Source organism: Rhincodon typus, chromosome 23 (assembly GCF_021869965.1).
Source record: "Rhincodon typus isolate 14 chromosome 23, sRhiTyp1.1, whole genome shotgun sequence".
NCBI classification, from domain to species: Eukaryota; Metazoa; Chordata; class Chondrichthyes; order Orectolobiformes; family Rhincodontidae; genus Rhincodon; species Rhincodon typus.
Genome location: NC_063354.1, coordinates 4,853,326 through 4,866,704, shown reverse-complemented (window position 1 = coordinate 4,866,704; position 13,379 = coordinate 4,853,326). Strand labels below are relative to the sequence as shown.

General features: G+C 40.6%; 1 protein-coding gene across 4 annotated transcripts in view; it reads left to right on the top strand.

Annotated features, from left to right (window-relative positions):
• cep112 (centrosomal protein 112) overlaps window positions 1-13,379 on the top strand; it is a 220,338-nt gene that overhangs the window by 169,240 nt on the left and 37,719 nt on the right. For all 4 annotated transcript variants that reach the window (XM_048610810.1, XM_048610811.1, XM_048610808.1 and 1 more), the window contains one exon: window positions 3,146-3,300. In XM_048610810.1, the coding sequence (XP_048466767.1) occupies window positions 3,146-3,300 (155 nt within the window). The remainder of the gene's footprint in view (window positions 1-3,145; window positions 3,301-13,379) is intronic.

The window sequence follows — 13,379 nt, the reverse complement described above, 5'->3', positions numbered from 1 at the left end:
AACTTTTGAGACAGTCCATTGAATAACACAGTACTATTATTGGCTGTTAAATTTGGACTTAGATTTGTACAGTTGCAAGATGTCATATGCAAAAAAACTACTGCACATGGTATAACAACTGAACCGGCAGCACAGGCTTAGTTTAAAGTGTTTGACATGATGAGGATTAGAGGCCTCAAGCTGGGCATGGTTAGAAGCTGTTACAACCTATAGGATCTTTGGAGAAGATTGGTAAATTGGAAAAGAACAAAGAAGCAACAATATCAATCAAGTGTCTAACCACAGAAATAAAAAGAAGGGATTTTAGTAAGAATGATCACATAGTTGAAACACTGAGTACAATTAAGGAACAGCAGAAGATTCAAGAATCTGATTGTATCTAGAATACCTGATAATAGTGATGCAGTATAGAGACTTATAAATATAGAGATTAGAGAAGCACGTAACCATAATCACCTCCTTCCTCCAGTCACTGATTGAAATTTAAGCTGAATGCAAGAACCTGATCTGCATATTTACAGAAGGACTTGCTCAGAAGCATGAGTTCAGATTTCAGAATGTGGGCTTGGAGCTGTATGGTACTCGATAAGTCATCTGGTTGATTTTTGACTCTGATTCTCCAGTTTTCACTAGTGGGTAGGGTTGAAATTAGCCCCAGAGTTTCCAACCTATAAAACTGGAGCATGGTTGAGGGGTGACCTTATAGAGAGAGGTTTATAAAATCATAAGTTGAATAGCAAAGGTCTTTTCCCTAGGGTAGAGGGATTCAAAGCTAGGGAGCATATTTTTAAGGTGAGAGGAGAAAGATTTGAAGGGGCCTGAGATGTAACTTTTTCACGCAGAGGGTGGTTCGTTTATGGAATTAACTGCCTGAGGAATTGGTAGATGCAGGTACAGTTATGTGGACAAGTGCATGAAAAGGAACCGTTTAGAGGGATATGGGCCAAATGCAGGCAAGTGAGACTCGTATAGTTTGGGAAACTTGGTCTGCATGGATGAGTGACCAAAGAGTCTGTTTCTGTGTTATATGAATCGATGACTCCATAACTGTCATTCAGATTACTCATCAGCCATCACTCGCTAACAAGTATGAAAGATAAAGCGATTGAGTAAATTGTAACTCTTAGTCACTGATCATCTCCATTTGACATGAAGTCATAACAGTGTTTATCGTAGCTCTGGAAACTTACGTATAGAGTGTGAATACCAATAGGCCAGGGGTGGAATACCACCTTTGTACTTCCTTTCAAGAAAGGTTGACTTATTTGTTGCCTCCAATGTGTGGAAGATATGCCTCCCTTTGTGTATTTTCTGTCGTATTTGTGGATATTCATTCTTCTGATGTTATCCTGTTCCCTGTGATTGAAGAGAATTGAAAGTATCCATTTAGATTCTCAAGCAAAGTGACTTGTGATTTTTCTTGATAATTTCTTGGAGGATCTGATGTTCTTTGCTATTTCTCTTGTTAACTTGCTGACTGTACTCTTTCTGCAGAGAATAAAATATTGCAGCTGATAATTGTCCTTTCTACTTGATCAGACAACAGCTGTATCTATTTGAGAGCTCCAGCAGAAGTAATATTTATATAACCTGGCCAGTAAATGCTTTTTAATTTATGAACAACAGATATTTGATATCACATTTTTGTATCAAAAATGCCTCTGCAAACTACAGTGCTTCAGCGTTGCACAAATAATTATTTTAAACTTGTGACATTTTGGAGAACAGTAGAAGAAATCCAGTCCCAGTTCTGAAAGATTTCACAATGAATGTATGGAAAGGAATTCTATTTACATATGACCCTTTGCTGCTTGTATTTATAACAAAGGATCAACATGCTCCTAAATGGTAGAGAGAGCACTAACTGAGGGTCAGGGTTGCCTATCCCATCATAAAAATCTTCTGGGTATTTTTAACCATTAACTGAACAGGTTGAACTTGTTCAGGGATGTAGACTCTCATTTCACTTTCCTGGCTCATTAATATCCACCAGTGAAACCAAGATTCTTTAATCTATATACTCATTCTTGAGTAGTTCAACAAAGATGTGGAAACAAACTTAGGTTACACCCAGCCAGTTATCTGACTTTCAATTAGGCTACTTAGAAATGGAAACCAGGCAAAAAACAATAGACTCAAATTAAAAAAAAAAGGCCATGGAACTACAAACAGGTGAGCCTAACATCAGTGGTGGGTATGTTGTTGGAGGGGATTCTGAGAGACAGGATCTGCATACATTTGGAAAGGCAAGGACAAAGTAGGGATAGTCAGCATGGCTTTGTGTGTTGGAAATCATGTCTGACAAACTTGATTGAGATTTTTGAAAAAGTGACCAAGAAGATAGATGAGGGAAGAGTGGTAGATGTTGTCCACATGGAGTTTAGCAAGGCCTTTGACAAAGTACCACATGGTGGATTGGTTATTAAAGTTAGATCGCATGGGATCTAGGGAGAGCCCGCTAAATCGATACAAAATTGGCTTGCTATTTAGGAGTTCCACACCGAGGGTGGTGCATATATAGAACGAGCTGCCAAGGAAGTGGTGGAGGCAGGTACAATTATAGGATTTAAAAGATATTTGGACAGGTACAAGGATAGGAAAGGTTTAGAGGGATAAGGGGAAAATGCAGATAAATGGAACCAGTTCAGTTTAGGAAACCAGGTCGGTGTGAACAGGTTGGTCCGAAGAGCCTGTTTCGATGCTGTACACTTCTATGACTCTATTTTGCACTTCATTTAATTGTCATTTTCAGAAATGTGTTATGTCAGTTTAGATTTTCAATGAACTGATAAAATAATCATTGAACTCAAGTCGTCATCCATCTAAGGCATCAGCTGCGTTTTTGGACTTGCCAGATCCAGAGAATATTGTGAATTTTGGACTGGCTCATTGAGTGCGTATCGTGAAGTGCACAGATTATATGACTATTGAATGGGGAATGTAGAATTCAAGGTATAGACAGTGCATTTGTTTCAATGTTTGAATTTAAATTGCCCTTTTGAATAAGCAAGAAAAAAAATCTGACATAGACTGTGCCATAGCTGTAGCCAGGAATGATCTATTCAATGAATAATGTGCTCATGAGCCTGTAGATAAACAAACATGAACAGGAAAAGTGTGTTTAACTGGTTGTTTGCATCCACAGAATCAAATGGTGAAAGAACTGGAGGCTCGTGTACAACAGTTGACTATAGAGGCTGAGAATAGCACTTTGGTGCGACAGAAACTAACCCAAGAGAAAGGTGAGCTAGAACAGCGCTGCCAGATGATATGCTTGGAGCTGCAGGAGGTAAAGTTAAGGTAAGTAGTGTCCAGAAAACGGGGGAAATGAGTTCCTTCAACAGGAATATTTAATTGTGCACTTTATAAATAACTTGAGAGATTTTCCTTACTTTCTATTTTTTCATGTTGCACCTGAACTGGGAATGATTTTCAGTGACCCTGGGTAATTTTCCCACATCTGGAGGTTACCAATGATCGGAAACTGAACTGCACCAGCCTTAAAATGACTGGTAACTTTCTAAAGCTTATCCACCATTTAGAAGACACTAGTCAGAAATGTGATGGAATAATCTTGATTTGCTCGGATGAGTGTAGTTCCAACAATAGTCAAGAAGCTTAACACCATCCAAGAAACAGCAGCCCACCTAACTGGCACCCTATCCAACACATTTAATGTTCACATCCTCCACCACTGATGCACAATGGCAGCAGTGCGTACCCTCTAGAAAATGCATTGCTGAAACTCTCCAAGACTCCCTTGACAACACCTTCAAACCTTCAACTGTTACCACCTGGAAGGGCAAAGGCAGCAAATACATGAGGGCACAATCATCCATAGGTTCCCCTCATAGCTAGACACCATTTTGACTTAGAACTGTATTACAGTTCCTTTACTATCGCCGATTAAAATTCTGGAAATTCCTAACATCATTGTTGGTGCACCAAATGGATTGCAGTGGAATGAAACAGTGGTTCACTACCACCTCGAGGGCAGTTGGGATTGTGTAATAAATTCTGGCATACCTGGCAACAACCGCATCACGTGAACAAATAAAAAAGTGATCCCTTTCACCTTCATGATGACAAAAAAATTAATTTCAAGGAAATGTCTTATAATGCTGAAAGAGAAGGATACAAATGGTACACTGTAATTGGCAGACTATTCTCAATTTTTTTTTAAATACATGGCAATTGTTCTGCTTGAGGGTGACTGTAAAGAGAGTGCTTGTGTCACAGAATTCAATTCTAGGTGCTGTGAATAAGGGGCACCTTGCTGAAGTATGTTAGATAAAAAAAACAATATGGGGGTAAATTGAAAATGCTCCATCAATCAAAAGTGTGCCAGTAAAATGAGTAAATCATTGAATAATGCTTTATCAAAAAGAATTTCAAGTAAAGTTCTAGGTAGGACATTGGATGACTTAATAACATACAATAATCTTGAAGAAGGACGCAGTGGAGAAATGTGGGGTAGAGCTTCCTGGAGCTTGGAAGGTAGGCGCCTGAAGGCTTGGCCATCAATGGCAGAGCAGTTAAAATTGGGATGTAAAAGGGGCCTGAATTACAGGAGGGCAGGTATCGAAAAGGGTTGTGAGCATCTGAACTATGAGCAGGTATAGACCATTCAGTCTCTCTAGGTTACTTCCCCATTCAATATGATCATGGTTGATTTGATTGTAACCTCTGGTTCACATTTCTGTCTGCCCATGAAAATCTTTCACTCCCTTGGTTAACAAGAATCTATCAATCTTTGCCTTAAATTTATGTAAGGACTTGCCTTCCACCTCTGTTTCATGAAGAGAGTTCCAAAGCACCATGCTCTGAGAGAAAAATATTGCCTAGTCTCTGTTCTAAGTGGGTGACCCCTGATGTTTAAATAGTGACCCCTAATTCTAGATGGCCCAAAGAGGAAACATTCTGTTTCCATCTGCCCTGCCAAGACCCACATAGAATTTTACGTTTAAGTCAAGGTTTATGGTTCTGAAGGAGTTTGTAGAGATGAAAAGGGCTGAAACCATGGAGAAATTTGAAAACAAGGACCAAAATTTTAAAAACAAAATGTTGCTTGATTGGAGCTAGTGGAGGTCAGCAAGGACAGAGCTGAGGGGAATGAAACTTGCTGGATGAGATGGTGGAACTGTAACTTTTTGAAAACAAGCAAAGACAAGACTTATACAATTAAAAGTAGGGCCTTGGGCAGTGTTGTAGAACAGAGACCTCGAGGTTCAGGTACATAATTCTTTGAAGTTTGCATCAGATATAGAGAAAGAGTGGTTAAGAAGGTATTTGGTATTCTTGCCTTCAATGCTCAGTCCTTTGAATATAGGAATTGGCACAGTATGTTGTGGTTGTACAGGATATTGGTGAGGCCTCTTCTGGAATACTGTGTCCATTCCTGGTCTCTCTGTTATAGGAAGGATATTATTAAGCTGGAGAGGGTTCAGAAGAGATTTACCAGGACGTTGCTGGGAATGGAGGGTTTGAGTTATAAGGAGAGGCTGGATAGAGTGGACTTCTTTCACTGGAGTATGTGAGGTTGAGAGGTGACCTTATAGAGGTTTATAAAATAATGAAGGGTATAGATAAGATGAATAGCAGGTGTCTTGTCCATAGGGTAGGGTATTTCAAGCATATTTTCAAGGTGAGAGGAGAAAGATTTAAAAAGATATGAGAGGCAATTTTTTTTACACAGTGGTTCGTGTGTGGAATGAACTTCCAAAGGATGTGGTGGATGCGGGTACAGTTACAGTGTTTGAAAGACATGATAACGACATGAATAGGAAACGTTTGGAGGGATATGGGCCAAGCGTAGGCTGGTGCGACTAGCTTAGTTTAGGATTATGGTTGATATGGACTGGTTGGACTGAAGGGTCTGTTTCTATGTTGTACGACTCTATAACTAAATAATTACTTTGTGACTGCCTTCACATAAGAAAATACAGAAAATATCCTAGAAATATTAGGCAACCAAAGATGTTTTAGATTCTGGAAAGGTTTCTGCTGAATGGAAAGTGGCAAATGGAACCCCGCTATTTAAGAAATGAGGAAGAGGAAGAATGGAGAACTATAGACCTGCTAGTTTGAGGTCAGTAAAATGTTAGAATATATTATAAAACAGAGACTGTTAGATAATAACACTAAAATTGGACAAATCAACATAGATTGGTGAAAGGGAAATGGTGTTTGACACAACCATTGGAGTTTTTGGAGGATGTTACTTGTAACATAAGTAAATGAATACTAGTGTATATGGTGTATTTGGATTTTTAGAAGGATTTTGATAGAATTTGATTGAGAATTGGTCAACAGTCAGAAGCGTAAGAATAGGAATAAAGAATCATTCTCAAGATGGTTGGTTGTTCCTCATGGGATACGTTAAGTGTCATTGCTAGGGCACAGCTGTTCACAATTTATACAAATAACTTGTATGTGGAGCTCCATTGCAATATTTGCAAAATTGCAAATGAAACAAAACTAGGTGGGAATGTGAATTGCGAGTAAGATTTCAAGGTAACGTGGACAAGCAGTGAGTGGTTACGAATATGGGAGATGCAATTTAGTGTGAATAAGCATGAATTTATCCACTTTATTAGGAAAAAAAATTGAAAGGCAAAATGTTTCTTAAGTGGTGAGAGCTAGGAAATGTTGGTGTCCAAAAGGACCTGAATGTTCTTGTATGTGAGCCCCTATCAGTTAGCATTCTAACAGTAAGAAAGGCAAATGGTACGTTGGGCTCAATCACAAGGGGATATGAGTACAGAGGTAAAGATGTCATGCTGCAATCGTAAAGAGCTTCAGTGAGATAGCACCTAGAGTATTGTGTACATTTACTTGCCATATAGCAAGTGAAATGGAGGTTCACCATATTAATCACTGGGATGGCAGAATGGGACGGTTTTATGAGATGATATTGAGGAAACTTAGCCAGTTTTTTTTTTCAAAAAAACGAGAGGTTGTTTCATTAAAACCTGGAAAATTTATACAGCACGTAACAAGGTGTATAAGAAAATGAGATTTCCCATGACTGGTGAGTCTTAACAGGGTGACATTTTCAGGACAATGGGTAGACTATTTAAGACTGATATGTGGAGGAATTTATTTACTGAAAGGGTGAATTTTGAATTTTCTACCCTGAGCACTGTGGTAACTCAGGAACAAAAACAAAGTTGTTGGAAAAGCTCAGCAGGTCTGGCAGCATCTGTGGAGGAGAAAACAGAGTTAACGTTTCGGGTCCGGTGACCCTTCCTCAGAACACAGTGGTAACTCAATGAGCATGTTCAAGACTAAAAGCAATAGATTTCTCAAGACTGATTGCTTCATGGGATATGGAAGTAGTGTGGGAAAGTGGCATTGAAGTAGATGATGTAACTTATTGCCTGAGCAGGCTGTATGTTCTGAATAGCTTATTCCTGTTTCCAAATCTCCTACCATCAATTAAGGTTAACGGCAAGATCCTGAAAGATGTGAACCATTTTCTGTACCCTCACAAACTTCGTTTCAATAAAGACAGATGTAGAGACAAAATTTATCTCTGGACTGTCAGCTCAGCCTTTGGCAGATTAAGGAAAGAATATTTGAGGAACAGGATCTCAAATGCAAGATTAAGGTTATGGTTTACTGGGCAGGAGTAATGTGAATGCTTGTAGACTCTGGAGAGGTAGGATTAGGGTTAGGGCTAGGTGAGAGATTTTTGTTTTTCTTTTTATATTCATTCACGGGATGAGGGTGATGCTGGCGAGCATCCCTAATTGCCCAGAGGGCGGTTAAGAGTCAACCACGTTGCTGTGGGTCTGGAGTCACATGTGGGTCAGACCAGGTAAGGATGGCAGTTTCCTTCCCTAAAGGACATTAGTCAACCAGACGGGTTTTTCTAACAATTGGCAATGGATTCATGGTCATCATTAGATTCTTAATTCCAGGTATTTTATTGAATTCAAAACCCACCATCCGCGATGGCGGGATTTGAAACCAAGTCCCCAGAACGTTATCTGGATTAACAGTCCAGTGATAATACCACTAGGCCATTGCCTCCCCCACAGCAGGCATCTCAAAGTACTGGAGAAGTACCAGTGGTTGCTTTCCAAGATCTTCCAAATCCATCAGCAAATGGGCAATCCAACTACAGAATTCTCTCCAAAGCCAACATTCAGCACTGAGGTGCTAAACACACAAAGGCAGCTCCACTGGGCAGGGCATGTCTTTCATAAGAATAACTTCTGATCAATTTATATTCTACCTCTCTACACAAAGTTCAGTATTCCGTTAGCCTTTTTGATTATTTCCTGTGCTTGTTATTTTAATATGTGAACCTGGTCCTCCTCTGTTTGTAGTTTTCACTATTTACTTATAAAGTAGATGACTGCATTGAAATTTGTATGCTACTGTTTATTCCATTCACAATCCAACAATGTCTTTTAGTAATCTTATTCTTCATCTATGCTACTGAAAATGCTACCCATTTTTGTGAAATCAGCCATTTCAAATATGTGACTTCTTATCTGTTGTTTCAGCTGTTAGTGAATAAACATAGAACATTGAACTGTACAGCACAGTACAGGCCCTTCGGCCCACGATGTTGTGCTGAACTTTTACCCTAAACCTAAGGTCGATCTAACCTCCACCCCTACCTTATACTGTCATCCATATGCCTATCTAATAGCCGCTTAACTGCCCCAATGAGGCCGACTCCACTACCCTCTCCGGCAATGCATTCCACACCCCTACCACTCTCTGAGTAAAGAACCTACCGCTGATGTCTCCCCTATATCTACCTCCACTCGCTTTAAAACTATGCCCCCTTGTAATAGCTACCCTAGGAAAAAGTCTCTGGCTGTCCACTCTATCTATGCCTCTGATCATTTTGTACAACTCTATCAAGTCACCTCTCATCCTTCGTCATTCTAAAGAGAAAAGCCCTAGCGCTCTCAGCCTTTCCTCGTAAGACCTTCCCTCCATTCCAGGCAACATCCTGGTAAATCTCCTCTGCACCTTTTCCAACGCTTCCACATCTTTCCTGTAATGAGGTGACCAGAACTGAACACTCCAGATGTGGCCGAACCAGGATTTTGTATAGCTGGAGCATAACTTCACAGCTCTTGAACTCAATCCCTCTGTTAATGAAAGCTAACACACCATACGCCTTCTTAACAACTCTATCCACCTGGGTGGCAGCTTTCAGGGAACTGTGGACATGAACCCCGAGATCCCTCTGCTCTTTCACACTGCCAAGAATCTTTCTGTTAACCCTGTATTCTGCTTTCAAATTTGTCCTTCCAAAATGAATCACCTCAGACTTTTCAGGGTTAAACTCCATCTGCCACTTCTTAGCCCAGCTCTGCATCCTATCAATGTCCCTTTGTAACCTAGAACAGCCCTCCACACTATCCACAACTCGACCCACCTTCGCATTGTCCGCGAATTTGCTAATCCACCCTTCCATCCCTACATCCAAATCATTTACAAAAATCACAAATAGAAGAGGACCCAGAACAGATCCTTGTGGTACACCACTCGTAACTGAACACCATGTTGAATATTTTCCATCCATTACCACCCTTTGTCTTCTAAGGGTCAGCCAATTCTGAATCCAATCTGCCACATTTCTCCCTATCCCATGCCTCCTTACTTTCTGCATGAGCCTACCATGGGGAACCTTATCAAATGCCTTACTTAAATCCATGTATACCACATCTACCGTTCTACCTTCATCCACGTGTTTGGTCATCTCTTCAAAGAATTCAATAAGGTTTGTGAGGCATGATCTACCATTCACAAATCCGTGCTGACTATCACGAATCAAATTGTGCCTATCCAAGTGATCATAAATCCTATCTCTCAGAGCCCTGTCCAATAATTTGCCCACCACTGAAGAGTAACTGGCCTGTAATTTCCGGGGTTATCCCTATTCCCTTTTTTGAACAAGGGAATGACGTTTGCCATTCTCCAATCTTCCGGCACTATACCCGTGGACAGTGAGGATGAAGAGATCATCGCCAAAGGCCCTGCGATCTTTTCCCTCGCTTCCCATAGAATCCTTGGATAAATCCTATCAGGCCCGGGGGACTTATCTATCTTCAAGTTCCTCAAAATTCTTAGTACATCTTCCTTACTAACATCCACCTCCTCGAGCCTACCAGCCTATTTCACACTGTCCTCCCCCACAACTAGGTCCCTCTCACTTGTGAATACTGAAGAAAAGTATTCATTCAGGACCTCTCCTATCTCTTCAGGCTGCGTGCACAAATTCCCTTTACAATCCTTGATTGGCCCTACCCTTTCTCTGGTCATTCTCTTATTCCTCACGTATGTGTAAAAAGCCTTGGAGTTTTCCTTGATCCTGTCTGCCAAGGTTTTCTCATGCCCCCTTATAGCTCTCCTAAGCCCTTTCTTCAGCTCCTTCCTGGCTAACTTGTATCCCTCTAGAGCCTTTTCCGATCCTTGTTTCCTAAACCTTTTATAAGCATCCTTCTTCCTCTTAATCAGTCGTTCGACCTCTCTTGAGAACCAAGGCTCCCTCACTCGACCGCATCTTCCCTGCCTGCTAGGGACAAACATATCGAGCACACACAGAATGCATTCCTTAAACAATCTCCACATTTCAATAGTGCTCTTCCCTGACAGCATCTGTTCCCAATTTATGTTACCCAGTTCTTGCCTAACAGAATTATAGTTACCCTTCCCCCAATTATAAACCTTACCCTGCTGTACATACCTATCCTTTTCCATGACTCTTGTAAAAGTAACAGAGTTATGATCACTACCACCAAAATGCTCTCCTACCAACAGGTCTAACACTTGGCCCGGTTCATTGCCAAGCACCAAATCCATTATTTCCTCGTGTTGGTCTATGTACGTACTGTGTCAGGAATCCTTCCTGAATGCACTGAACAAAATCCGCTCCATCTAAACTATTACAACTAAAAAGTTTCCAATCAATATTTGGAAAGTTGAAGTCACCCATGACTACAACCCTGTGACTTCTGCACCTTTCCAGTATCTGCCTCCCAATCTGCTCCTCCACTTCTCTGCAACTATTAGGGGGTCTGTAAAAAAAAAAAAAAACCCCGACAAAGTGACTGCTCCTTTCTTGTTCCTGACCTTAACCCAAACTGACTCTGTAGACATATCGTTCTCGAACTGCCTTTCGGTAGCTGCTTTTCTAGCCCTGACTAGCAATGCCACTCCCCTGTCTCTTTTACCACCCTCCCTATTTCTTTTAAAGCATCTGAATCCTGGAACTTCCAACAACCATTCCTCTCCCTGAGTTACCCAAGTTTCTGTAATGGCCACAACATCGTAGTTGCAAGTACTGACCCATGCTCTAAGTTCATCCGTCTTATTTCTGATACTTCTAGCATTGAAGTATACACACTTCAAACCATCCCTGTGTCCACAATTACGCTCCATTGACCGCATTTCTTTATTAACAACCTCGCTCCCTGTTGTGTCTGTTGGAAGGCTGAATACCTCATCCTCTGAATTACAAATCCGGTTCCCCACCCCCTGCCAATATAGTTTAAACCATCCCGTATAGCTTGAGCAAACCTCCCTCCCAGGATATTTGTGCCCTTCTGGTTCAGTTGCAACCCGTCCTTACTGTACAGGTCCCACTTTCCCCAGAATGTGCTCCAATTATCCACATAATGGAAGCTCTCCCTCCTACACCAGCCCTGTAGCCACGTGTTTAGCTGCACTTTCTCCCTATTTCTTACCTCGTTGTCATGTGGCACTGGTAGTAATCCAGAGATAACTACCCTGTTTGTCCTGGACTTCAGCTTCCAACCTAACTCCCTGTACTCGTTTTTCACATTCTCTGTCCTTTTTCTACCTATGTCATTGGTACCGATGTGTACCATGACTGCTAGTTGCTCACCCTTCCCGTTAAGGATCTTGAAGACACGATCTGAGGCATCACGGACCCTGGCACCCGGGAGGCAACGTACCATCCGTTCGTCTCGTTCGCGTTCACAGAACCGCCTGTGAATAGTTGGTGCCTCAATTTGTAGTCTGATGAAGCACCACTATTCTCATCCTACCTTTTACAGTATCTGTGTATTATCTCTTTAATGTTGCCTAATGTACTATACTGCATAGGCAGAAGTTTCCTCCAGCTAACTGGGAAATTGCCTTCCCAGTTATATCTTCAATCCTTGTGACAAAATCAATTTTCTTAGGCACACAGTAAGGATGGGTTGCAACTGAACCAATGGAACTACCCAAGGCTGAACCACACCCTTCGTAATCTTAGTGCAACATTCAGTCCAGAGATCAGTTTCTGACCACATGTCCGTACTATCACTATGTTTACATTTTTCAACTTCTGTAACACCACTTGATTCCACCACTTTCACAACTCATCTGATGAAACTCTATTCCATTATTACTCCAAGACTTGATTGTTCCAACACAAACCTGGCCGGTCTCCCATCTTCCAAATTTGATAAACTCATAGTCATCGAAAACTCTGCTGCCTGTACCTTTACTTGCAACAAATTCTATTCATCCATCATCTTTATGCTTACTGGCCCACACTGACTCCTTGTTAAATGTCTATATTTTAAAATTTTCTTTGTTTTTTTCCAGTCTCTTTAAGGCTTTTGCCACTGCCTACGTTCATAACCAGTTCCAGTTGGGCACCCCTATCTGTGCTTCACCAACTTCTGAAATCTTGTGCATCTCCCATTTTACTTGCTTGCAATTGACAGCTATATTTTCAACCGCTTAAGGCCTTGAGCTTTGGCTTTTCCCCCTTAAATCTCTCATCCTGCCTCTCATTCTGCCTTTTAAAATATTCCTCAAATCCTACCTCTTCAATCAACCCTAATGTTTCCTCGTCTGGCTTGGTGTCAAATCTTGTTTGATGAAATACTGATGAGGTGCCTTGGAACGTTTTATCAAATTAAATGCATTACACAGAGAGAAGTTGTTTGTGTTATAACTTTGACTTTTTCCCAACCATCTTAAGAGCATTAATAATGAACACTTTATTCTATTCCTTCTTTTGCTTGAATTGTCACGAAGTATTTTTTTTTTTACATCTGGCCTGTTTATTTTTTCTGACACCTTATCTCTCAAATATAAAATTGAAAGGTTTGTCTTTGGCTATTTTTGAGCTTCTGTGCACCATTTTCAGGAATAAGTTTAAAGAAATTCTGTTTCTTTGAAGTCAGTTCTTCAATCATCTTAAAGCTCAAGCTTGGAAGTTTTGATTAAATAATTCCAAAAAAGGAAGCTGATAGCAACTGGACAATTAAATTACTGCTTAATAAGGTTAATAACATAAACAAAATTTTAATTTATCCTTTAAATACCAGCTGTTTGAAATATGGCTGCATTTTTTCATTCTAGCGCAGAAGTGCAATTGTGGTCCTCAAACA